We start from the raw sequence: 26,823 nt of genomic DNA, 5'->3' as shown, positions 1-26,823 counted from the left end.
GAAGAGCCTGGAACCTGTGCCCTAGCCTAGGTACCCCAAGTCCTCCTGGGGAGCCAGCAAGGGCTCACCAAGAACCTGAGGCTACTTCTAACTCAAGGCTAAAACTACCGTCCTGTCTGCCAGGCAGCCCTGAAGATCATCCCCACAGGCTAGAGTCTCTACATGTCTGCCAGGATCCAAAACGGGCTGGCTGCCCAGGCCACTCAGCATACTCACCAATGGTGTCCACTCGTGTGATCACCTCATCCTTGCACAGGTTTTGGCAGGTCTGGTTATCAGCTGAGCTCCCTGAGTGAAGCAGCAAGCATTCGACACAGTCTCTTTGGAAGAGAGGCGACAAATGTGTGTGTTAAATGCTGTGGATCAGCTCCACACATGTAACTGAGTACATGCCCCAAGAGTGCAGATCCCAGCCCTCCTTCAGGCCCCTGAAGCTTTAACTTCTCCTATCTTCAGTTGTTTAGCCCTACTGTCTTCCCTGTTGCCCTCATGCAGGGAAGCCTGAAGGTCTTTGGAGGAGCCTAAGTGAGTTTAGAGATGTGTCTGGTCCCCATGTCAAGTTGTAGGCTGGAGGCCTCTCAAATTCTGACACCAGGAGCCACATCCACCTGCGTCAAATGCCTCCCTGAGGAGTCTGCCCAAAACAAGGAGCTTCTGATGATAAAAAAAAAAAAAAAGTGTTCCTGGCCTTGAGGAGGGGTTCTCACACCCCCATGGCCCCAACTCCCAAGATCCCCATCAGGAGACCATCACGAAGGCAGGGCTCTCAGCCCTCCTTCGTATTAACCTCTCTGGGTGGGCTTTTAGGACATCACTGCCGGGGGCCCAACCACACCCACGAAATCTCTAGGGCTGGAGCCTGGTCTCCCAGGGATTGAGTAAACGTGAGGGCTAAGAACCACTGTCCTGGAGACTTTCGGCCCTTCCCCCTTCTCCCTCTCAGACAGAGCCCACATGGCATAGGAGCCAAGCTCTAAAGGTTCATTGAGATTGTTGTGGAGGGGAGAGAGGGTCCCTAACCCCTCTGGGGGACTGTAGGGGGGCATAAATGGGGTGGCAAGAACTCAACTCCAGGGAGAAGTGGGTTGGAACAAAACTGCCAGCTGAAGGGGAACTTGCAGGGCCTTTCTGAGGTGATGGTGCTCGGTGACCTGCAAGGAGGTAAGAGATCCCTCAAACGGGCTTCTCCAGGAAATGGGGTGAGGACTCCAGAGCTAAGCATGTTGGGAGGGCCACTGCCTCCTTGCAGCTGTGTCCTGGCACGAGAGTGTGGCGGGGGTGAGAGGGAAGCTTACAGAGCCTCAGCGGCACAGGGGACAGCAGCCTGTTCCCCACAGGCCTATGGGGGCCAACAGGGCCGTGTGTCCAGAAGGCTCTCTGGCAAAAATATGGCAGGAAATATAACTGCCATGCATCACATTTATCATTTTCATTTTTAAATTCCTTGGGATGGAGGAACCAGTTACTACATTTCCAGGGCAAAAACTGTGCAGTGGATGCCAGGCCTGAAGGGAGCTGGGAACGTTTCATTAAGTCGCTCTATTTTACAGGCGAGGGAAATGAGGAATCAAAGGCAACAGGGTCCAGCACCCAGGAGCCTTGCCTCTCCGTCAAGTCCCTCCCCAAGTCCTTCCTCCGCTTTCTGAACGTTGAGGAGGACTGGGCAAGGAGTAGATCGTGGAGAGAAAGCAGATAAGACTTTCTTACCAGGGTTCTAATAGGTTGAAGAATTCAACCATCCCAGGATGGGCCACAAAATTCCTCTCTCCTGGGAATGACTTCATGGAAATATTCTGGAGTTAAACAAGTCGGAATTGCTGCATTTCCCCTGAGGCCAGAGCCCAGTGGGCGGGTAACGGAGACTTGGCTGGGCACCCAGAAGGGGTGGCTCCAGCTCTGGTCCTTCACACTAATGCCACTGCCCCCCCCCCCCAACTAACACACTGCAAAGAAAGGTGTCTGCTTCCCGTCTCCACTAGGATTCACCACAGAAGCCTCCACCTGCATGTCCTGTAGTCAGGAAATGACAGGGTTGCTTCCAGGGAACATTCCCTCATCATCCACACTGGTAAATCAGTTTAACCCGTGTGCTCCTCACACTGGGTTGAAACGTGTGATTTATTGTAGGCACGTATTAAAATAAGTCTGGCCTTTAAACAAACAAGCTGCTGAGACAGACTCTGCTCAGGGAGTCTGTTAATTGAAATCAGCTGAGGCTGAATATGAACTCACCCAAGGTGAAGGGTGTGTTTGGTTAGTTCTAGAAAGTGGAGATTGCCTGTCTGAAGTACCAGAGGGAGAAAAAAAAAAGGACATAAGGCATTGAAAACCTGGTGGTTCTCAGCAAATCAGCGAGTAGAAAAACAGCCTGAAATAAGGCACTATCAAGGGACTTCATTTTTTTTTTTTTTTTTAAGTTACAAGTAGGCTGTGAAAGAGGCAGTGTCAGTGTGGCCCAGAGACACGGAAGAAGGAATAGCGAGGTTCCTTGATGGCATCTCTTTGCTCTCCTTGCTCCTTTGTTGTTGCTTAATGGATAACAAATCAAGTCCATGTCTTCTTGGAAATGAATGCTTTAAACATTTAAAGCTAAGGCTGTCTTCCCAAGTGGTCTTTTAACTGACCTAAGCCAACCCTTTATTGCCTTGATGCTCCAGAGGAAGGGGAAGAAACAGGTTTTATCTATTGCTTCCACGCGTATTGTCCTAGCTTCATCCCCACCTCCCAACAGCCTCACATGCCCCAAGGTCTGGGAGCACAGACTCAAAAGGGTTCTGCTGGTGGGAGCTGGGGGGAGGGTGCCTCCCTCGGGCATTACATGCTGATAATGGCCGAGAGTCCAGGCTCAGATGGCCACAGCTATTTGGGCTCCAGATCAAGGATCCTAACCCCCTCCCCTGGGATGTTTCCATTTCCATTTCTGCTGTTTCTCCACTCTTAGCAGGTCTACAGTGGATCTGTGTTTCTTTTCTCTTACTCTGCCTGGCTTCCCTCTAATTACACAAAATAAAATCTGGCCCTGTCTGTCTTGTCTCTCCATCTGCAGCCAGCTTTCAATTACCCACGCCTGAATTATTTGTGGCAAACGTCCAGACAGGGGCTCTGCCACCCAGAACATTTCTGAGTTCAGACCGACCGGCAGCCCCAGCCACTCGGGGAACATGACCTCCTCTCATTAGGAGCCTGGGCCAGGCATTTGGAAGGGATATCTGCCAAAAAAAATTGCACAGTTGCATTTCCCAGCCAAAAGGAAACAACGTCTGTATTATTACTTGTTTCTGATTATCTGTGCCCACCCCCCGACCCCTCAGCACAAGGATGACGATGGCACAGCTGTTTCTTTAGCAAAATCAAGGCAAGCTGTCACTCTTGCTTTCCTGATGCCATAACTCCCTGCTCTCTTTCATTCCCTCTCATTCGTGCTCTGGCAGAATGTGAAGAGCAGAGCTGTGAGGTCAACTGGGGAACGTGACCCCATGGCTGGGTCAGTGGAGGCCTGGAGCCCATATCTGGACAATCTCTGTATTCAGCAGCAGCACGGAGACCCGCTCCATTATCTGTACAAATGGAGCAGAAAATTCAAAAGCCACTGCAATTTGTTCCTGGCATGCCTTATCTAGGTCGGGTGCCCTCCTGTCCAATTTACCTTCTGATGATGTTTTGTTTAAAGCAGTATTTTCTATACAGGGAAGGTGGCCTGTGAAACACTGTTTGGAAGATGTTAATGGGGAGGGTCAAATTCATTTGGAAAAAAGATGCATGCTGAATGTCCTTTTGAAATACTCAGTGACACACTAAAGGCTCAAGAAGATGCTATTTTGGTACCAAAATCAATTCAATTTCATTTAAACTAGTAAGCTGGTAATTCCTAAACTTGAATAATAGTCTTGCTTTTTGTTGTTCTGTTTTGCTTTTGTTTTGTTTTTACAAAATCTCCATGGAACCAGAGCTTCAAAGGCCCTATTCTAGTTTATGTGAGTAAGAGTTTCACTCCCCTGCAAGGCTGCGTGGGCAAGGTGTGGGAGATGGGGAGTGAGAGGCTGGTGGCCCTGGAGGCTGACTGGCCAGATGGCAGGATGGTGTGGGGGAGAAGCTGGGGTGGGGGCTTTACCTCTTGGTGCTGCAGGCATCGGGGCAGGTTGGGCACTTCTCACATGTCTCCCCAAAGGCCCCTGGCTCTGTGCACTGGCACTGCCCGCAGACGCAGTGCCCACGGTCGCTGCAGATGTGGCCATCCCTGGCCTGGCATGTGCTGATGTCTGTCGAGCAGTTACAGTTGTCCCCGATATAACCTGCGTGGCACTTGCATTCTCCGCAGTGACATTCGCCATGGCCTAAAAGGACACACACCGCACATCAGTGCCCGCCTGCCTGCACGAACACACAACCAAGCTGGCGCCTGCCATGTGCTGGGCCCTGGGGATGTAACAGAATGAGACACAGACTGTGCCCTCAGACTCTGACCTGGCAAAGGGGGCCTGGTTCCACCACAAGGTGACAGTAGGGTGCCCAGGCGGTGCATGTGGTCCGCCTGGGCTGGATGCTGCTCCAAGTCGGTCCAGACCTTGGCCAAGTTGTGCCATGGGCCCGGGACCCCAGAGAACTTCTTCCTGTCTCCTCAGTTATGTGAATAACAGCCCCAGGGCCTGTGGATGCGACCTCGTATGGCAAAGGAGACTCTGCAATGTGATAAAGTGAAGGATTTTGAGACAGGGGAGATTCTCCCAGATTATCCTGGGACCCTAAGTGCCATCACAAGGGTTCCGTGTAGGAGTAAGGCAAAGGGAGATCTGACTGCAGAAGGTAGTGGCCACGGCCAAGAGAAGCAAGATGCTGTGCTGCCAGCTCTGAAGACAGAGGCGGCGGCCTCAAGGAGCCAGGAATGCAAGGAGCGCAGCTCTGTAAGATGGGAAAGGTGAGGGAAGGACCCTCCCTGGAGCCTTGGCAGGGAGTGTGGCCCTCCTAGTACCGACACTGTAGCCAGGGAGAACCATGTCAGACTCTGACCTCCAGAGCTGTAAGAGAACACACTAGAGCTGTCTTCAGTCACTGATTTGTGGTAACCTGTCACAGCCGCAACGGAAATGCACACAGTCACTGTCCCCGAGTCTCAGTGAGATGCTGACTCTGGAGCTGTGGCCCAGAGCGAGCCGATTCAGGAGCAGGTGCCAAGGGCGCCAGCAGCTAACCCTAAACTCACTACATATGCGTCAGGCTTTATAGCGTGAACTTGAGGAATTCTTACAGCCATGCCCTGCTCACAAGTGATGAAAACGACACATGGAAGGACACAGCAGCTTGGAGGCGGCCACAGAGCCAGGACCCAACCAGGAGTATGGCTCAAGGACCCACAGTCTGAACATGAGGATCTGCAGCCTCTCAGGAGACAGAGTAGGCCCTAATCACAAGAACCAGCTGAGGGTCCCCCTGCTCCCCCTTGCAGGAGGGACTCGTTCATTCCACAGCCTCCAAGGGAGGAGGGGCAGGGCATCCCCTCCGTATTCTGCAGGCATCAAGGGCAGGGAGGCTGCTGGGCTCAGAGGACTGTGTGTGCATCAGGCACATGCGTGCACCTGCTGGGCAGTGAGGAACACGGGAAGCGCCAGCCTCCAGGGGGGCCTGACAGTTCATGGATCCTCTGTTCTCTGCGCTAACACAGCAGAAAGCAATGCTATAAATGTCAGTTAGTTTTTTTTTTAAAGTCTTCCTTATACTACTACTGTAGCATACTTTCCTTTTTCATGCCATTCTGCTAAGACTGATATCAAAAGGACCAAGAATTTGTATTTACTGAGAATCCACAGACACACTAGCAGGAGACCAGACAGATAGGGGATGGCGTCAATGCGGGGAGAGGACTTGCATTCTACTCCCACTCCTGAGTCAGTAGTCCTGGTAGTTGGATCTCAGCCCCTTCTCTGAGACCCCCAGTGAGTATGATCTACAGTTTGGGTCAGGACCTAACTTCAGAGCGCTGCTTCACCCCTACTTCCTTCTTGTCCCCATCTCTGCCCAGTCCTCACTGTAGTGCCTGGGACCTGCAGGAGACAAGGATGGCCATCTGGAGCCAACACGCCTCCCTCCCCCACCCCCAACACATGTAGGACTGGGACCACAGCCCAGGGACGCAGGACCCTGGCAGACACTGCACTGGGCAACAGCACCCCTCCCTCAACTTCACAGGCAGTGTCAAGACATACAGCAGCCCTCTGGGAGAGGTGAGGAAAGCCAGGCCCAGCCAGGAGGAGGCTGCGGAGTGCGGTTTAACTGCCTGGAAGCTGGCGTGTGGTGTGTGGGCCACAGGTGAGAGCAGCACCTCTGGCTCAAGGGTTACAGGGGGGAGGGGGGGCGGGGGGGAGCAGAGCTCACAGCTCACTCCAGGGAGGGAGGCCTGCACACCCCTCCTCTCCACCAATCCTTGAACAGCTGTGGCAGGCAGGAAGCCACCCTCCACAGGGAAGTCTTCCCAAATGAAATGGATCCAATAAACACATCTAGCTCCCTCACTCTCGGCCTCAGGACCACATTGGTCAGCCTGTTTTAAATTCAAATGGTTCACTGTCAGGGTAATTTTCCCCCCAACATTTTATTATGAAAATTCCAAACCTGCAGACAAGATGAAAAGACTGTAGTGTGAACATCCACCTATTTACCAGCTCTTCCACTGTCAGCATGTCACCTGCTGCTCCATCACACATCCCTCCCTCCTTCCATCCACCCATATATTTTTAAATGCATCTCAAAGTGAGTTGCAGGTATCAGTGCACTTCAGGGGTAGGTTTTTCATTAGCTCTGGCCTCTCCAATGGCTTGTACATCGCAGTATCCCATAAAGCAAAAATATCAGAAGAGGCATGGCTAGTGCCATATTTACAAGCAGCAAAGACACTACTCAGGCCAGAGGGACTGCTTTGTTTGACCTGGTGAGTGTTGTTTTCCCTCTTACTCCATATTTGGCAGCAATGTAAAATGAACCAGATGTAACCTGACACACTATTTTAAATTGCCAATGATCTGGAGAAGAGGTAGTATATTCTTTTTTTGTGGTGAAGTGTGGGTATGTGTGTGTTGAAAGAAGAACTTGTTCCCCATTGTGACTGAGCATCTCATGTGAAAAGATCTGCTCAATGAGAAGTTAGCAAAGTGGCGAACTGCTCTGTATTTTCCCCCATGACTGGTGATTGGCAAGTAAACCCAGCTGTCTCGGGCACATATGACACCATGAGGACCTGAGAGCTCCAAAACCCAGCCCAAGGTCAAAGCAGTTGAGTGTGTCCTGGATCTGGGGTGTGAGTCGAGTTAGGAGTCACGGGCAGGAGAGACTAGGAGTTGGTGGTCACCGGAGGTCACCATGGCTCTGTGGTGAGGGGCAGGACTCACGGCCAGAGACGTAAGCCATCCCTGGAAGCCGCCCCCCCAAGCACCTGAGCAGCAAGGACTTGGAGAGAAGCAAATGCCATGCAAAGAGCCTGTGAGTGAGGACACAAAGAGCCGTGCCATTAGTGGGGGGGCCAGCAGGTGGGAGCCACGGAGGGCCACAAGATCCTGCAAAGTCCTCATCCATGGGGCTCTTTGGCTTCAAACATTTGCCAGTTCCAACGCAAAGTCCCAGCAAGTCAAACTAGGAGAGAAGCCACACTTGGTGAAATGGCTGAATCCGCCTAAGTGCTGTCCTCGTGTATTCCCTAGATGGCCCCACTTTGTCCGTCAGGTGGTCCATTGCCTCCCAAGACAGTGCAAAGCAGCTACAGCAGAGAAGGGTGCATGCACCTTGCCCTCCTTCCCTCCCACAGCAGATCCTACCATCTAATCAAGGGAGTCTCTGCCAGGGAGCCCGGGATTAGCCTCAGAAGTGTCCTCAACACCGTCCTCCAAGGACGGTCTCCCAACTAGAGGAGCTGGCACACAAGGTACAGCCACTTGCCATCTCAGCTTAAAGCTTCCACGTCTCCTTCAGAAAGTATGACCCGTACAGACTGTCACAAACCATGTAAATCTGGTCACAATGTATCCTAACCCAAACATCTCAGATCCTGCAGTCGGACCTCAACCTGCCTTTCCCTCGACCCACACGTGCACATTTCCACATCCTCTGGTTAGCCTTTGGCCTCTCCTAACGCCCTAGGAGGAACACATGTTATTAAAATGACAAGGGCCACTGGGTCCCGTCCCCAGGCTCAATAACCCATCTATCACCAGGAGAGCTGCACGGGTAATGGGAACACGATGCTGGCTAACGTCACCCAGAGGGCCGAAGCGAGGACTCCTCATCATAACAGAGCTCATTTATAACGCTTCCCCAGCACCTTGGCAGAGCGCGCTGAATTTCATGATGCCTGTTTAATACTCTGCAGACGTAAAAAATCTTTTCATTACACATAGATAGGGATACTGAAGGGCATGTGAAAGCACTTTGTAAGCTGGGAATTGCTACATGTGCAAGTTATTATTAGTACCTTTGTTGGAATGATTGATAGCTAAATGGACAGGAAGTTGTAAATGTGTCTATTTATACAGAATTTCAGCTCTACAGAATTCAACAGCTTTCCATCAGCAAAACGGTGCTTGTGTGGGCCACGGGCCAAGACGCAGCCCCCTGCCTCCCTTGATGAAGTAGAATACGGGCTATTCAGAGGCAGGGGTGCCGTGGAAGCAGGCAGGAAGGAGCTGCTGGAGAGGAGGGAGCGGGGCCTGTGAGGAAGCCCCAGCCAGAACCAGTGCTCTGCAGAGGCCAACAAGGGCAAATTCTACAGTGCAGTGGGATGTGAAGGCAGAATCCAGTGAGAGTGGTGAGGCAGTGGCCACAGAGACCATGGAAGCTCCCACAAGGAACCTGGTTGTTCAGGGAAAGGAAGAGATGGGGAGGAAGGAGGTTGGGGATTTTAAAGAGGGGTATTTGAGCATCCTTCTGATTAAAGAGAAAGATACAGAAAAGAGAAAATCTGGTGGCAAGTGGAGGGATCAAGGGAAGAACCAACTCGAAAGAGATCACAGCAGAAAGAGACTGAGGGGAGAAGGGGGGGCGATGAAGGGAGACTGAACAGCTTGGGGTGAGGGCTGTGGCCGGAGAAGCTCAGGGTAACCCTGATCAGCTGCATGAAGGGCTGAGGGCTACGCATATTCAAGTGTGTGAATCATGTTCAAGTGTATCCTGCACCACTGGCTATGTCACCTTGGGCAAATCCCTAAACCTGACGGATGATCATGTCCTCATCTGTCAATGAGGACAATGCCTTCCTCATGGGAGTGTCGTCAGAAATACTGATGCTACTGCAAATCAAGCCCCTACTGCAGCAGTTGACACAGGACTGCCCCTGGAGCGGAGCAAGCAAGGATCAGTGCTCTGGACAGTGGTCACACCACTGTGCAGGGGTGACCAGAAGACAAGGATGAGAAAAAGTAGGGGATTGTGCAGTGGGAGGACACAACTTCAAGGGGGGAGGGTAGTTCAAGGGAGTGGAAAGCAAGGATCTGCCGGGCGAGGGATGACTGACTCAGATAGGAGACAGCCAGGCCCCTTGTCCTCAGGAAAAGGAGGGGTGGACATTCCCGCATGAGGCAAAGGGTGAAGCAGAGTAAACATACCACGGAATATGGGTGATGGGCAACAGAGCAGGGATACAAGGAAATATTCAGAAACTAAGGCAGTAGAGTGTGGCGGCTAACATGTGGCTTCTGAAATCAGAGAGCCTGGGTTGCCTCCTGACTCTGCTATTTGCCAGAAGTAACTGATGTTTAACCCCTCTGCATCTTGGTTTCTTTACTTTAAAATAGAGCCAATAGGGGCTTCCCTGACAGTCCAGTGGTTAAAACTCTGTGTTTCCACTGCATGGAGAATGGGTTCCATCCTTGGTTGGAAAATTAAGATCCTGCATTTATACCATGCAACATAGCCAAAAAATAAAAATTCAATAAACTGTAACTTCAAATAAAATCTAGAACACTCTTAAAAAAATAAAATAGGGCCAATAAAGATGCCTCCCTTGTAGGCTTGCTGTTATGAGTTCAATCACTTAACCTGTATAAAGCACTTAGTGTTTGACATATGGGCTTCCCTGGTGGCTCAGTGGTAAAGACTCCGCCGGCTAAGCAAGAGACTCAGGTTCGATCTCTGGGTTGGGAAGATCCCCTGGAGAAGGAAATGGCAACCCACTTCAGTATTCTTGCCTGGGAAATCCCATGGACAAAGGAGCCTAGTGGACTAAAGTCCATGGGGTCACAAAAGACTCAGACACAACTTAGTGACTAAATGACAAAAGTGCTCAATTAATGCTATGTAGCTTCATCGTTGTTGTCACTGTCGTAATAAAGGGAGGGTGAGGGAAGGGAAGCTTGGAGCAGATGATCTCAGAGTTGGGAGAGGAAACACTTTCTGGGAGCTTGGATCAAAGACTTCCAGGGTTAGGGAATTCCTTGGAGGCTCAGTGGTTAGGACTCGGCGCTTTCACTGCCGGGACCCGGGTTCAATCTCTGGTTGGGGAACTAAGATCTGGTTAGCTGCATGGTACAGCCAAGGGAAAAAAAAAAAAATAGAAAACAGACTTCCAGAGTTAGATGCTCCCAGAAAGTAACTTAATCCACATCCACCCCAAAGAGAGAACACTCAGGGTTTGGTGGAACTGCTTGCTGGACCCCAGAGCTTTGCTGCGGAGGCTGACACCCAATGGTGCCAGAGGCCCTGTTTTGTGTGTGTGTGTGCTGGGGGCGGGGGGGGTCCGGAGAGGGGTTCCAGCCTCAGCAGGAAGGGGACAGCAGGACGTCTGAGACAGAGCATATGTGGCCCTTGGCTCCCAGCTGGACTCCAGCCTGCAGAGACCCAAGAGAGCCCTGGGGTGACCTCAGGGAACTTGCGTGAGAGCCCTGGGGCTAGAAGAAGGAAGGAGCCAGCCTGGGACGGGGCAGAAACAGAAGCGGGTGTCTTCTCCCCCATCCTGTCCCAGCCCAGGAGCAAGGGTCACCACAGACGTCAGACGCTTGGGGTACAAATCATCTCTCTCCACAGCAGGTCCAAAAATAGTTTCCATCCAGCTTGGGAACGCACTGAGCTTCCTTCGCTGATCAGCTTGCAGCCCTTCCTCCCTGGGCTGAGGAGTGGAGGGCTGTGCTCAGTTCCCTGGACTGGAAGGGTGCATCCCTCACTCCTGTCTCTTCCTCTCCCACTGGCAGCATCCCTCTCTCACGCAAGTATATACTCTAGCTTCTGCCTCCCTCACAGCCCCCAACACCTCTCCTCCCACAGCCCTCTGTCTGCCCGTCATCTCCCCCTCCTCTTTCTCCCACTCTTCCCAGGACAGGCAGCATGTAAACAGGAAGTGGTTAAGAGAGAAAAGAAAAAGAAGGGATGTGGGCTGGAAAACCTCCGCTCATCTGGGTGATTTCCCTGCCACAGATGTCAGGCCTTGTCTGCGGTGTGGACACCTTTGGGTGACACCCGGGCCACAGCCTCTAGAACTCTCCAACAGTCGTCTTAAAAAAAGCAGGAAAACCAACTCAGCTTTGTGTACCTCTGGCCCCCCAGTGTCTGTGTGACTCAGGGATCCCAAGCCACTGCTGAGCCAGAGACAGCGCACAGCCCTGCCCTCCTTAGCATCTGCCAGTGTTGAGAGCCACGCTCTGAGCCTGTGGACACAACAGCAGAAGGGCATGGACAGACATCCTGGCACTCACACAGTCTCCATGGTGAACCACAGCCAGATCTGGGCAGCCCTCCATGTGGCCAAACACACACACAGGCTTCTAAAGGGCCCATGTCTGTGTCCGGGGCCAGGAAGGGGAAAACCCTCCTGAGAGGCACTCTTCCTGGCGCCTGGCCCAGGAGCAGGTTAGGATTACATAACAGCCAAGTGTTCTGGAGTCGTGAGTCTGGTCCCCATGCGAAGGGCCCCTCCCACTGTCTCAGTGTTCCCTTCCATGCACTGACTTTTGGTGCTGGAAAAAACAGAGAACAGGGAAATGCACAGGACATCTCCTCAGCTCCCACGTGAGCGATCTCGGCCTGGCTCCAGACACCTCAGCGGAAACGAAATAAACCTCCAGGGGCAGGAGAGAAGTTGCTCTTGAGGGGTTGTGTCCTTCTCACCACAGGCTTCCCGAGCCTGTAAACACAGCCCGCTCTTGCCAAGGACGAGTTACTGACTGGAGAACTTGCCAACTAAGGGCTGCTCCTCCCAAAGACAGCACAGCGCTCCTTGCTCCACACCAACCAGGAAGCCAGCTCTACAGAGAGTCTCCTCAGACCCACTCGGCCCTGCCCTGCCCCCTGACTTGGAATCTCTCAGCTGGGGGCGCCTCTTCTGGATGGAGCTACTGTGCAACCTCTCCCAGCCACCTGCTGGCTCTGGCAGCGGTCCAGTTTCTTCATCAATAAAAGAGGCACAGTGGCTCGTCTATCTCACAGGATTGGGGGAATTCTCTGTCAATATGCACTGCAGGAACTGTATCATGTACTGCCTTTAAGAAATCTCCAATTTCACTGAGACATCAAGTCATTAAAATCTCTTAATAGAGGAACTTTTGGGTGTACTTACAATAGGACAGGCATTGTTCTAAGCATTTTGAATATTCTCATTAATAGTCCCAATCGCCCGATGTGCTGGTATAATTATTACCCTAATTTTTGCAAATATGGAAAATGAGGCCTAGAGAAGCCACGTAATTTATCCAAAGTCACAAAGCAGGTAGGAGTCAGGGCTGGGATTGGAACCACATTTGTTTAACTCTGGAGCTCTAACCACTATATGTACTGCCTCTCCAGCCCAGTCATGACTAAGTCATAACAATTAAAATGACACACAGGATAAATGTTCAAGGTGACCCAGGGTATTTTATAGCTTAAAAATGTGCAAGAGACCCATCCCCAAGGCTGGCCCTTTTAATCACTGATCGTTAAATCCCTCTTGGCCTCTGTTTTCCTATGTGAACAGTAAGGGCGGTAACTAGGTAGGCTCTCCGGTCCCTCCACCACTGACACTTGCTATTCCAGGTCAGAGCAGAGAGAGACTGGAACAGGCTCTAGGCTGAGCTACAGGTTTTGGAATAGCAGAGGACAGAAGGCATCTGGGGTGCAAAAAATAGGATGCATTCCTTTGTGAGGATGAATAGAGAGAGTGGGCAGCCTGGAAGGGAAGTATTTGAAAAGGAGAGGTGGATGAGAATGGCTACCCAGGGGCTTGACTTGGGTCTGTTTGTCTGCATGTGTGTTTGTAGGCGTGTGTGTTTGTAGGCCAGCGTGTGTTTAGACAGAAGGGAAGGAAGGGAAAGAGGAGGGAGGACGACTGTGGAGGAAGGAGGGCCTGAGGGCTACACTGAAGAGCGTGAATTTATCCCGTAGCCCCCAAATGGCTGGACAATAGACTCCCATCCCGAGAGGGAGGCTGAGGGCCTCAGGGTACACTGCAGCGTTCTCCTGGTTGAGTACTCACACTATGGTCTACCCTTTCCCCTCATCAGTGTCCACGTGGCCTTCTCCATCACTGCCCTAAATTGTCAACTATGTCATGACATCCTTTTGCTCAAAACTCTTCAACAGCTTCTCACCACCGAAAGCACAGCTTCCATGTTTAAACTTTTGTCCCCAACATACGAAGCTGTTCGAGGCCTACCTCTCGAGTCTGTTCAGCTGCCCCTGTGCACCCAGGCACCCCAAGTTCTGGCCATTCCAAACCACTCCAAGCTTCTGAAACATGCTGAACTTTAGCATACCTTTGTTTTGAAACAATTACTTTGGCTGCAGTATATATTTGTTTTTTTATATATCTGCAGCATATATTTGTGTGTGTGTGTGTTTTTTTAATAAATTTATTTATTTTAGTTGGGGTAATTACTTTACAATATTGTAGTGGTTTTTGCCATACATTGACATGAATCAGCTATGGGTTTACATGTGTTATATTTGTTTTTAAACAACTACTTTGGTAGAAGTATGGGGAGTAGATGAACTAGGACGGTGGTAGCACAGATGGGGAGAAGACGAATTTCAAACAGAAGAGGTGAGTAGACAAGACTTGGTAGTAGAAGGAATGCAGGAGTTGAGGAGATGGTAGGAAAAAGGATGATTTCCGGGTTTCTGGCTTGTAAAGGTGGATGAAAGGGGAAAGATAAAGAAAATCAAAAGAGAACCACGGCTGGGAGGAAGATCATGAAATCAGTCTGAAATGCCCTGAGACTGAGGTGCATTTAAGAAATACAAAGCTGAAGGGAGCTTGGGAGCAGGTCTGAGCAACCGAGCAACATAAGGGTGACTGAAGGTGTGGGCACGGCAAAATGCCCGAGAGATACTCCAGAGAAGCACGATGGCTAAGTCGTGCCGTAGACAATCCCAGCACTGAAAGGACGGTCAGCTGCTATTCAACATTCAGGTCAAGACAAGGGCTGACAGGCCTTAGACGTAGCAGAACACAGCCATTTGGGGCCTGGAAGACCTGTTCTGGTGGGATCGTGGAGCTGAATCCAAACTGGACTGAGGTGAGGGCTGCCTGGAGGTAATTCATGAAGTCAGTGGGTGCAGACAAATGTTCTGAGGAATATGGCTGTGAGTATGGAGGAAAGGAGCTCACAGTGGGGGCGGTCGGGGATTAAGGGTTTCTCTTACTCTATTCTTTTTTTTTTGTTTTCCTTAAAGAGTCCTGAGCATGTTAAGTCAACTAGAATACTTAGTTAACAGGAAGAGTATAGTATACATCACTTATCACACAGATATGTTTCCCCATGTGACTCATCTCATTAGCCTGTAAACCCAAACAAAATCAAAGATGGTGTTTTATTTTTGCTTGCCCAATGCCTAGCATGGTGTTAGGTACACAGTAGATGCTCAAAATATGTTGTTGGCTCTTGGAAGCTGTGAACACCATCAGGACAAGCCTGAAACTCTGGAGAAGATATCTGATACTGGAAATTAGAAAAGGAAAAGGAGTATTATTGATGTTTAAACATGATTCTTGAGATATTTCAAATTCTCAACAAATGCCCAAGAAACACAGAAACTTCAGGATGACGCGAGAAATAAAAATTAGAAACTCTTTTCTGTGGCAACACATGGCTGTGGTCAAGCAGAAGTCACAGGCTTTGCACTCACTACTGTGCCTGCACATTGTTCAGATTTCTCCAGCAAAAGGCTCTTCAGAGATGTGAACAATGATGCATCCTCAGTCCCGGGATCGGCTGTTCCTCTGTCCTTGGCTTAGTGTCAATGAACCGGCCCTGACAAGCTCAGCTGATGCTGCTTCCTGATAGGTGAGGCCCCGATAAGCCCCTCACCCTTTGCCCTCATCTGCTGGACTGCATGCTGCATTCTGCATATGAGCAGTAAAATGCGACCACTACTAAGCAAACAAGGTGCTGTTGCTTTAAGCTAAGTTTTCCCAAACCTCAAGATTACTTAAAGATGGCAGCTTTGGCTAGAAAGGGCTTCCCTGATAGCTCAGTTGGTAAAGAATCTGCCTGCAATGCAGGAGACCCCAGTTTGATTCCTGGGTCAGGAAGATCCTGTGGAGAAGGGATAGGCTACCTACTCCAGTATTCTTGGGCTTCCCCTGTGGCTCAGCCAGTAAAGAATGTGCTCACAATGCAGGAGACCTGGGTTTGATCCCTGGGTTGGGAAGATCCCCTGGAGAAGGGAAAGGCTATCCACTGCAGTATTCTGGCCTGGAGAACTCCATGGACTGTATAGTCCACAGGGTCACAGAGAGTCAGACACAACTGAGCGACTTTCACTTTCACTGGCCAGAAAGTCAAGACTCCACTGTCAAAGGCAGCAGAGCCCTCTCAAAGGACATCGTTGCCTTTCTGGTCCTAGCATCTGACTTCTCCATGCTGATGCCCAGCTGCCAAGTCCCTCTTATTACTGCTGCATTTCACACGAGGGCACCAAGAAAAGGCCTTGGTGTCTGACCCAACTCTATCAATTACAGGGAGATTAAGGCCACGGAGAGAAGATGGAAAATCCTGAGTTCCTTAATTAACTCACCTTTCCAATTTCAAAGAAGTCTGTAATCAGCTGAATGCAATGAACCAGAGTCCTCACAGGCCCCCAAGAATGCTGACTCAGAAAGAAAAACAGATGGCCTGTGGCCAAAAGAAACAGAAGTGCCCCAGATCAACTTCTCGAGTTTGGCTTAATCAGCCCGATCTGCCTGGCAGGCACTTGTGGGGAAATGCCAACCGCATCTGGGGAGACGTGAATTCTCCCCCCTTTCCTCTGGTCACTGTGACAGGATGAGAGGGTGACTATTTTCAACCTGGAAAGCTGTCATGTTGTTGTGGCTGGTGAACAGGTGCCATATTCCACCCTCAGTTGGCCACTGTTCAGAGCCTGGAGCAGCACTCTCGATGGGCACAGTAGGTGTGGAATGTGACATGAGTGGGCCACACTGAAGCCTGGCTGCCAGAAACCCAGCCAAGCCACGAGATGGCAGGAAGCAGCTGCCCAGAGAAGAGAATACCCTGAGGGTTAAGGTAGGTAGGCTTTTCTTAGGTCAAGGCTCTGGGCCAACCACCAGTGGGGAGCGTGGCCAACATGCCAATCTTCTCAGCCACAGTCTCCCCTACAGGGCTGATCAGTAACAGCCACCTCCAACTCCCCCGGTAGAGGAAAACAACCAAATGAGATCATTCCATCAAGAGCATTTTATAAATTAGAATAGGCTAACAAAGGTTCATTTAAGGAAAAGTGGGTCCAGTCTAATCAATAATAGCCAGACACTCAGTGACTACTAAGAGGAACACTCTGTGCCTTTCATCAAGTAACAGTCATAAAAAGACGGGCACCTCGGCTGGTCTCTTGGTCCACGTGTGTCCTTCAGCCTGGTCTGCTCTCTCCTTATGTAACTCAGAGAAAACTCACTTAGCAAAACAGAGACTAAATGTTTCCCAAAATTTTGACCAAAATAAAGCACACTTATTAGGGAAGACTTGGAAAATTGTGGGCTACATGCTTGAGTGGTGGCAGGAAGGGCTGAACTGGTAATAGAGAGAGATTTGGGAAGGGTCTCAAGCTAATCAAAATGAGCAAAATTCAGTAGAAACAAGGTTAACTATTTACTTGCAAGGTTCTCCAAGTCTGAATCCATAACAAAGAATCATAAAGTGATTTAGTCCAGGTTCTGGGCCTCAGTTTCCCACAATGCAAACGGTCAGTGCAGGTAACAGGCAGCTGACCCACTGTGTGTGTGTGTCTGGTGGTGGCAGGAAATGCAGGAGATGCAAATAATCCTACTATTTCATGCTTGCTTATGGAGAGTACAAACTAGCCTCAGTGTGTTTCCAAGGAAAAACACCTCAAGACACTAAAAAGTGTGTTCAAGTAGATTCTCCTTGCATTGTTATAATGTTTGCTTAAAGGCCAATACTGCAATGTCAAACAACATAAAATAGCAACCTGAGAAGTATATTCCTTTAGCTTAAGGATGATGGGTCACCTGATCAAGACTTTTGGGCTGGGGTTTGTGGATTGGGGTGATAGAAGGTCCCGTCCTCTGGGTCAGAGGGCAATAGGCAAGGGCTCAGGAAGATGTCCAGAAGACAACAAGTCTGAGGGGCCATCCAGGGATAGACCTTCCTCCTGCCCTGTGTCCTCTGACTCTTGTTTATAGAAAAGCTTTAGCCTCCTCTGAGGCCTTCCCCAAGTTCCAAAGAGGAAATTTAATCAGAGAAGTGAGAAAATACAAAAACAAAGAAATGCAGTCAACAAAATAATAGCTTAGCCATAAAACCAAGTCAAGGACCCTTAGCTCCTCCTCAAGGGCTACTGACACCCTGAGTCATATCCCTGAGTTGTTCTGCGGAAACTAAAGCCCCCACCAAGTAGAGAAAGTTGACTGCATGATGATGGTAGACCCCAGACCAGCTGAAATTCCGAAAAAAAAAATCATGCTACTACCTCACCATAAGCTAATCAGAAGAATGTCCACGAGCTGATCAGGCCCCCTGCAACCATCACCCCTAATGTGGCCTTTAAAAACTCTTCTCTGAAGGTCCTTGGGGAGTTAGGGTCTTTCCAGCATGAGCTGCCTATTCTCCTTGCTTGGCACCTGCAATAAACACTGTGCTTTCCTTCACTACAACACGGTGTCAGTAGAATGGCTTTGATGCAAGTCAGGCTATAGACCCCAGTACCTTTCATTAACAAGACACAAAATTTCAGGAGGTTGAACTCACTTAGAGCAACTTCCAGACAGCAGGAAGAGTTTGGATCCAGGCGGAGTTCTTAGGTCAGTGTTTGACAGTCAAGAACGCTTACCCCAAAGGAAAACAGGGCTTCATCCAATCCTGCCGCACCCTACCCAAAGCACTGAGCAGCAGAGACCTACGATCAGTTATGTAACAGTTTCCAAAATCAAGACCAAACTCAAAAGTGACAGCTCAACACTGAAGAAAGGGAACCAAAGTAGCTCTAAGAATAACTATTTTAGTCACCAGCGGCCCCTCATTGTTTTCAACTTAACTAAGAATGGAAAATTTCCTAATGTGTTATTCTGTAATATCAAAAAGTTAATGCCACCCAATTCTATACATGGCTAAGATTTTATCTTTGGCATTTCCATGGTTTTCTTAGGCTTTTCCTTTGTTTTTAAAGTTTCATTATTTCCTTCACAAGCCAAATTCCATGACCTTGGATTAGGCCTTAAGTTCAAAAGCATGTGCAGAGTCCGCATCATAGGCTCCCCTGTCTGTACACTTCCCTTTCTAAATAGAGAGAAAAGGGTAGTAAGGTGAGGTCCAATGTTCAGATTACTCCAGTTTTCACAGTCACTGGTAAATTGCTGCTTAAGATATTTCTGGGATCTGAGCAGTGAGAAGGGCAGTAAGAAAACTCAATTCCCAGAGTTGGAACAAGAGCCCAGAGCATGGAACAAGGCAGGTTCTCCAAACGGCTTTCCAACATGCTTAATTTTCAACATCTCGCACAAGTCTGGATGGTGAAGGTAGAAGCTTAAGTGGTTCATATCCTCATTCCTCTAACCCAGAAAATTTCTGAGGAGTGGAAAATTCTAGCGACAACAAACATTTAAAAATTAATTCAATACTGTGAGCAATTCCAAATCTGTACACCTGGCACCCGGTACAAAACCTGGCACATGAGGAATGCTCAGTGAACTCCTCAGTGAGATGAATGCAGCACTCTACCTAAAACGAAACGACCTCAGTGAGAGATCACTGTCTCAGTGTCTGCAGCTGCACTAAGATCAGATACTTATTACACGACAGTTTTTCAAAGAGCTTTCTCCAGCCTCAGGCTGCAAGATGCTGGATGACTCCAGAGCTGAGCAGTCCTGCTCATCTGCTTCACCTGGCCAGTTTGAAAGGTACATCATTTGCTTATATGACTGACTAAGCCCCACAATTTGGTACCTTGCTGTTTTTTTTTTTTTCAAATGAACTTGAGCAATATCTGGATGGAATTTTCACACTCATATATAGTGCCTCCTTGTATTTGCAAAAAGCATCCAGGTAACCATCAAGAAACTGAATAGAGACTAATACACATGAAAAGATGTGAAGAATTTTCTAGGCTCTCCCACCTGAGGCATGCAGTGGTAGTAATCCCACCAAGAGCCCCTTTCTTCTTGAGAAATTAAATACATTAAATCTGGGTTCATTCAGAAGGTACTTTTTGAGGCCTCTGTCATGGAACCCCATTCCAGAAGATCCTATAAGTCATTTACGGAATGTGAAATTGCAATGCAGTGACAGAAGGTAGACCTGGGACCACAGCTCCAGAGATGGCCACTAGAATACTTACTCTGAAAGTGAAAATTATATTTCTAAAGAAAATTGTATAAACAGAGGGAGAAGCACTTTTATAAACATATCCGGATAACTGTTGCCATGGGAGGTGTTTCATTTGGCAAGAATCAATAAGTCTAGAAGCAGGCCATAATGTCAGAGGTGCTTTTAACAGGAGAAGTTTAACACAGCCTTGTGAAACCTTCTGAAAACCATCAGCCCAGACCAGGAATCTCTGTTTGGACGCTGGCTCTGGCCACTCAGAATGATGCCACTCTCCATTTTTTTATGTCTGGGAGAAAAATGCAGTTGCCCCTTGACCTCTAATTGCCTTCCACGCATTAAAGGATTCCATATATATTTATATGGATAAATGGCCAAATAACCTATTAAATGAAGTAAATAACCTATTAGATGAAGTAAAATATGAGACCTTACTTAGATATACTTCTAGGATCTCACAATCACAAGACCAAAAGCATTCTGTTCAAAATTCTAGATCTTATTTGATATATTTTCTCAATATATGAAACCCAAGAAGTAAGCTTTTAGTAGATTATTCCACATATCCCAGTGCAGGCTTCTCTGGTGGCTCAGACAGTAAAGAATCCACTACAACACGGGAGACCTAGGTTCGATCCCTGGGTTGGGAAGATCCCCTGGAGGAGGGCATGGCAACCCACTCCAGTATTCTTGCCTGCAGAATCCCATTGACAGAGGAGCCTGGTGGGCTACAGTCCCTGGGGTCTCAAAGAGTCGGACACTACTGAGTGACTAAGCAGTGCAGGCTTTTTAAGAACAGAGATTGCTGAAAGCACTAGGGTTGGGATGATTTCAACAGCTTACCATAGCAGAGTAACTCAAATCCCAGGAAATGCACTGTTTGGGTACAGAAACCAGCAAAGAATAACAAAGTTTGCACAATAACCTTTAATTACATTGAAAACAACTAAACAGACCATGTTCACATATTCTATTAACAGAGGGATTCTGAAGGGTCAACACTTGAGACTCAAAGGAACAGAAACCCTCACAATGGCCCTCTGGCTCTCTTTGTACTCAAAGGAATAGTCTGTGGACAGAACCACTCTGAGTTATTTTGCCTCTAGAAACAGCAGCCCCAGATCCACACACGTTTCCATGACAGTGTGTCACAAAAGTAATAACCAAGATGTTCAGTTGCTTCCAGACCTTAGTCGGGTTTCCTTCACTACTAACTTTTGTGATGTATAACATTATCTCAAACCTGTAATCTCTTGACTGACCCTCGGTCCTGTGTCTTGGTTGGGGGTAAGGACCAGAAGCCTCTTACAGACGGAAAGACCAGGGAGAAGTGGAAGAACTTCTCCAGGATGCCCCCGCTGGCTCTGGCCTGGCTCTGCCTCAGGCCCTGTCTGAGGGTGGACCACAACCTCATGGCCCCCGCAGGCCTGGCTGCAGGGGGAAGGGCTGAGAGAATGCTGAAGTCGGCTGCTTGTGAGTCTCTGAGTCAGCATCTTCAAGACCAGAACGGCTGTTGAGAAATAAGACTTCTCCCCCACAAAACCCCAAATGCAACAGCGATCTGAGAGTCTGAAACCAGAGGACTCAATTTCAGAGCGGGAGTCCCAAGCTGACCTCAGGCAAGGAACTAGGGGTGGACCCCTCACCCACCCGCTGCTGCCTCCTGAACAAGCTGGAGTGCTTGTGAGACAAGCAACGAGGAGCTGGCGCTACATGGACGGGCAGGCAGGGTTGCACGTGTGCAGATGGGTCCTGCCTGGAGCTGGGCATCCTTCCTGGATGACCTCACATCATCCACACCTCCTGACCTCACAAACTACTGTCTCCAGGAAGACTTGGATAGTTTCAACTAGCTGTTGCTTTCAAAGTGAAGGGGTGGTGGTTTAGTCGCTAAGTCAAGTCTAACTCTTGCAACCCCATAGACTGTAGCCTGCTAGGCTCCTCTGTCTGTGGGATTTCCCAGGCAAGAATACTGGACTGGGTTGCCATTTCCTTCTCCAGGGGATCTTCTTGACCCAGGGACTGAACCCACGTCTCCTGTACTGCAGGGGGATTCTTTGCCATCTGAGCCAGAACGTGAAGGGGTGGAGGAGGCTAATTGGGGATGCAGTGGAAAGACAGCCAAATGTTCTAATCATTGAGGTGTTCAAGTAATTCAACTTCAGGTGCTTCTTAGGATATAATATTACAAGAAAAAAAGCAAGATACAAAATTGCATCCACATACACATTCATATTTAGAAAAAAATTTAGATGGGACACCTCTTAAAGTAAGAATGCTGGAATAATGAACAACTTCTTTCTTTCCCTTCAGAATATTCTAGACCTAAGAATAATCCTCCAGCTAGCTGGAGTCATTCTCTTGTCTGAGGACACAGGGTAAAGAAGTTCCTTGTCTGCTTCACCAGATGGTCCAAATTAATCCTAGTCACCAAGAAGGAGACAGACAGCTCAGACTGACCACACATCCATCGACTCCCCTGTATTTTTCAAATTTTCCAGTGAGGGAACAGAAGACATCCAGCTCAGCAACCCAGAGGAGTTAGTGACTCAACACACCACACAGACTGGAGCCCCAAAGGCATCTCTAACCTCCCATTTCCTCACTCAGGGACATGTGAGAGTCTCCCACTGCAGCATTTTTGGTACTTGAGGGGAAAGGACAGCATTCCATGATAATACTTGCTAATTTGTTTAAAAAAAAAACAAAACTGCTGAAAGCCAATTACAGACACAGTCAGGTATCCTAGAGTGTTTATGGTGGCAGTCTGTCCATCTCGCCATGCGGGACTCACGGGGAAGGTGGCCCCATATGCACACTGGGAATGGCTGCAGCAACCAGGAGTGTGTGGCACCGATTCTTAGAGGAGCTGGTGGTCAGCAAGGCAATGTGCTAGGTGCTTAGACTCGTTCTCTTACTGCTCACGAAAGTTCTGTGCCCAAAAGGACACAAGCTGCCCATGGTGATGCTGGATTCAGGCCCAGGCCTGCCTGACCCTAAGCACTTTTCTGCTGATCCAGTGGAACCATCCAACCCATTAAGAAGAGCCGATTCCTGTTGCCTGTTCAGCACATCAAATCCAGACCCTATCAGTTAGCTGATTCTTCTATGACACCACACGTTCTGCACTTCGTAGAACATTACCAACTTTGAGCATGCCACACCCATGTATGTGTCTCACAGTGTGGTCTGCCCCTGGAGACCTCACTGGCTTATCCTCCCCTGTGCTATCATCTGCACTTGTCTCTCCTGGGGACAGAAGGGGGGTTACTCCTCCCACAGGGACAGATCATTTCTATGATCTGATTTGCTTCACATGTTTGTGCTTCATCTTCCCTGCCACATGCCATGTTCCTTCTAAATCAACACTTCACCACCGGAAGACCATTCACAAAGAAGGGATCCTGGAAGCAACAGAACATATAAAAGAATAAGAGGTAGCAGAAGAAACTACAACCTTGCCCAAAACTGTTCTGCTTACTCGATCTGCAGGTGGCATGGTGTTGGACAGACTGACCTTTAACAGACATGTTATAAGACACAGTGTTTCACCTGAGTGCCACTCCCAGAACGAGAACTGCCAAACCTCCATTTAACTGTAATCCATGTAAAGTCCTACACTTAGATTCAAAAACTTAAGTGCTCAGATGTGACACAACAGAAACTTGGCTTTGCTACATTTCATTCAAAATATTAATCTTCAACTTTTGGTAGTCAACTTAAAATCAGCTTCAACAGTATAACGTGATTGTTTAATAGAAAAGAAAAGGTGAGTGTTGCTAGGAGGTGTTTATGAAAGTGGAAAGTTCAGGTCACAGAAAGCAAATGTTAGTTGAACCTGGGGCTGAGCCCCTGTTACCCAGAGGACAAATAACCTGCCTGATTCTGAGAAGCATGCTTAACAAAATGACAGAGCCTCAAAGCAGGAAGAGACCTGGTATCTAGTTTGGGTTAAGAAAAGAGAACAAAAAATTTTAATATTTTGAAAATTAGAAAAGAGAACAGAGAAACACAAAGAAGTTCTCAGATGTTTAGCAGGTTGCCATATGGAAAAGGGAGCCTAAAATGTGACCCACTGGTGGAAGTGACTGAGAAACAATTTTGTTTGATATAAAAAGAAACTTTCAAATCATACCTGTGGGAGGCAGAAGGATGGCCCTCAAAGTTATGCAGAGCCTAATCCCTGGAACTTGCATCAGTGCTACTTTACACGGTAGGAGGGACCCTGCAGATGTGATTAAGTCAAGGATCCTGAGATGGGAAAACTGGTATGGACTATCCGGTGGGTCCAACACAACCGCAGGGCTCCTTATAAGGGGGAGGCAAAGAGCATCAGAGCAAAACAGAGGCTAGAGAGAGAGATGTGAGAATGCTGGCTTTGAAAACAGAGGAAGGTGCTACAAGCCAAGGAATGCAGATGGTTTCTGGAAGTTGGAGAGGGCCAGGGAACAGATTCTCCCTTAGAACTTCAAGAAGGAACGCAGCCCTGACAACACCTGGATTTTAGCCAAATAACACCCACTTCAGACTTCTGACATCCAGAACTGGAATGGAATAGACTTGGGTTGTTTTAAGGCACTAAGTCTATGGAAACTTGTTAGAGCAGCCATAGGAGATGATAAGTGAAAGTTGTTCAGTCATGTCCGACTCTTTGCGACCTCATGGACTTCCCTAGGCCAGAACACCAGAGTGGGTAGCTGTTTCCTTCTCCAGGGTATCTCCCCAACCCAGGGATTGAACCTAGGTCTCCCACATTGCAGGCGGATTCTTTACCAGCTGAGCCACCAGGAAAGCCCATAGGCAATGAATGGATGTCTAACAAGGGAATAACCGCTACTGTCCCCAGGTAGCTCCTCGTCCCCAGGGCAATCAAGAAGAGGCTGATCATCTACAAGTCAGGAATGCTGTGTGGGTAAGTCCTGAAGGACACACAGCAGACCCTGCCAACCCTGAGAGTCCCTCAGACAATGCAGTAGCGCTGTCTCTTGTTTTTGTATTCAACACGCTGGTACCACCCCCAAGGCTGGCCCTCGCCTACTCCCAGCAGGACCATGGCAATCAGTAAAAGGTATGCTTTGGCTCAGAGCAACAGTGCTTGCAGGGGCACCTACCTGAGCAGAGGACACCTTTGTTCCTGGCGCAGGAGAAGTTGTCACACTCGCAGAACGGACCGTAGATCTTCCCAAACTCGCTCTCGAAGCAGGAGCACTGGTTGCAGCTGCACTGGCCACGCCCGCTGCATAGTGGCTTGCCCTCCGCCTCCCGGCACAGGTTCTGGTACCCGCTCTGGCTCTCCCCTTCCTGGCACTCGCATCTGGTACCCAGGTAGCCGGGGTTGCACTCACACAGGCCGCAGACGTAAGTCCCGTTGCTGCTGCACCTGGCGCTGTCCAGTTCCAGCCCCGCGCTGCAGCCGCACCTGCAGTTGTAGGTGACCCCCACCTCCAGGCTGTCCCGGAAGCCCACAGGCCGCAGGGTGAACCTGTGCTGCGCGTGTTTACCGGGGCAGCTCCGGGCCTCCACCGACACCTCAAAGGATGCCTGGGCGGGAGAAAGAGAAGGGATGTTGTGGCCGTGGCGCAACTGGGCCTCCCGCTCCCTGTACTGGCCTCCCCATCACCCAAGGGCCCGAGCACAGTTCCTCCAAGGCCCTCAGTGCAGAGCTGGGATCAAATCTGGCCCCTGCCCACATGCAGGGAGGCCACTCCAGCCACCCGAGGAGGATGAGGCCCCGGAGTCAGCAAGCCCTTCCCGTTACCCAGGAAGGGTGTGTTCAGGCAACAGCATCTGACAGGCATCATGCTTGGTTCATTAATGTTCATTATCTCTTTGAATCCTCACACCCTGGAGGAAAAAGGCTTTCACAGGAAGGTAGGAAGATTCACTCAAGGTTACATGGTTCTCTTTCTCCCCTTTCTTTTCACTTTTATCCTATCCTCTCAGCATCTCCATTTTGAAAGTCAACAAAATATTCATCAACAATTTACCAGGCACCTCGTCTGTGCCAGGCTAGACATGCTCCCTGAGCACGTGGGGCACTGGGGTCAAGCAGCCCTGGCAGCTGCCTACTCTTCTGCAGAGGTGCCTCCCTCCCTGCTGGAGAAGGGAGAGAGGACCCCTGGGTCCCTTCCGGCTTATCCGTCTCCTCACAGACACACCTGAGCCTCCCTTCATCCCAGTTTCTCTCTGTGTGGTCCCCACAACCGTGGATTTCACAATCAGCCCACAGCCCTGAGGTTGTATTTAGAAGTGAAAGAAAAAGTGAGAGGGTTAGTTGCTCAGTCATGTCCAACTCTTTGTGACCCCACGGACTGTAGCCCACCAGGCTCCTCTGTCTACGGGGATCCTCCAGGCAAGAATACTGGAGTGGGTAGCCATTTCCTTCTCCAGGGAATCTTTCCAACCCAGGGATCAAAACCAGGTCTCCTGCATTGCAGGTAGATTCTTTACCATCTGAGTCACCAGGGATACACGTGGACAGACTTTTTCTTACTAAACAAAGCATGTTGCCAACTCCTGAGCTGCTTATGAGTTGCCATGGAAACAGGTAGGAAGGTGGACCTCAATGGCAGATCACAATGGAGGAAAGGTGACTGTTAGCCTCCCACACGGCTGGGAAATGAGGAAAGGAAAGACACTGCTCGCTCTGATTCTCCCCGGAAGTCAAGCATGACACCACTTCCCCTCCCACACTGTGTGGTGAGAATCATCTAGCACTGCCCTCCATGCATGGCGCTGTAGAAATCTCCAGACAGGTGCCCTGACGATGCCCTGAGTCCTTCTGCCCTAAATGGACAGAGGCCTGGGCCCACTCCAGAAACTGACCCACCGCCTGGCCCAGATGTCTTTTTCAAAAGGCTCCTCAGAACATTCTGGAAGCTCAAAACAAGTTAGGAACCACTTTTAGCTACTGTTATTGTTAATTCTACTATCTGGGTTGGAACAGAACTGATTTCTTTAAAAAGTCATCAATAACCTGCTTTACTGGGTACTCTTTAGGTATATTTTCGGAAAACTTTCAAAATATTTTTTTCTAAACGTTCTATGGATCCCTTTTACTTTGGGATCATTAGTAATTCTAAAAGGCCTCTCCTCAGAT

General features: G+C 49.2%; 2 protein-coding genes across 10 annotated transcripts in view; one reads left to right on the top strand and one right to left on the bottom strand.

Moving 5' to 3' along the window:
- ITGB5 (integrin subunit beta 5) overlaps window positions 1-26,823 on the bottom strand; it is a 116,210-nt gene that overhangs the window by 4,701 nt on the left and 84,686 nt on the right. For both annotated transcript variants that reach the window (XM_081571712.1, XM_081571713.1), the window contains 3 exons: window positions 24,836-25,265; window positions 4,112-4,334; window positions 217-320 (listed from right to left, as the gene is read on the bottom strand). In XM_081571712.1, coding sequence (XP_081427838.1) covers window positions 217-320; window positions 4,112-4,334; window positions 24,836-25,265 — 757 coding nt within the window. The remainder of the gene's footprint in view (window positions 1-216; window positions 321-4,111; window positions 4,335-24,835; window positions 25,266-26,823) is intronic.
- Window positions 26,312-26,823, top strand: part of LOC145538870 (uncharacterized) — a 35,895-nt gene continuing 35,383 nt past the window's right edge. For 2 of the 8 annotated variants that reach the window (XR_014077300.1, XR_014077299.1), the window contains exon 1: window positions 26,313-26,613. Coding sequence is in view for 1 of the 8 variants with exons in the window: in XM_081571721.1 (XP_081427847.1) it covers window positions 26,515-26,613 (99 nt within the window). In the remaining 7 variants the exon portion in view is untranslated. Of the gene's footprint in view, window positions 26,724-26,823 lie in introns of all 8 variants that reach the window. The other 6 variants (XR_014077297.1, XR_014077298.1, XR_014077295.1 and 3 more) reach the window with 5 other exon arrangements.

The sequence above is a fragment of the Giraffa tippelskirchi genome, chromosome 2 (genome assembly GCF_054371585.1).
Source record: "Giraffa tippelskirchi isolate mGirTip1 chromosome 2, T2T-mGirTip1v1.2.pri, whole genome shotgun sequence".
Taxonomy (NCBI): Eukaryota; Metazoa; Chordata; class Mammalia; order Artiodactyla; family Giraffidae; genus Giraffa; species Giraffa tippelskirchi.
Note: the sequence above shows the minus strand (reverse complement) of the source record. Positions and strands in the feature narration are given on the sequence as shown.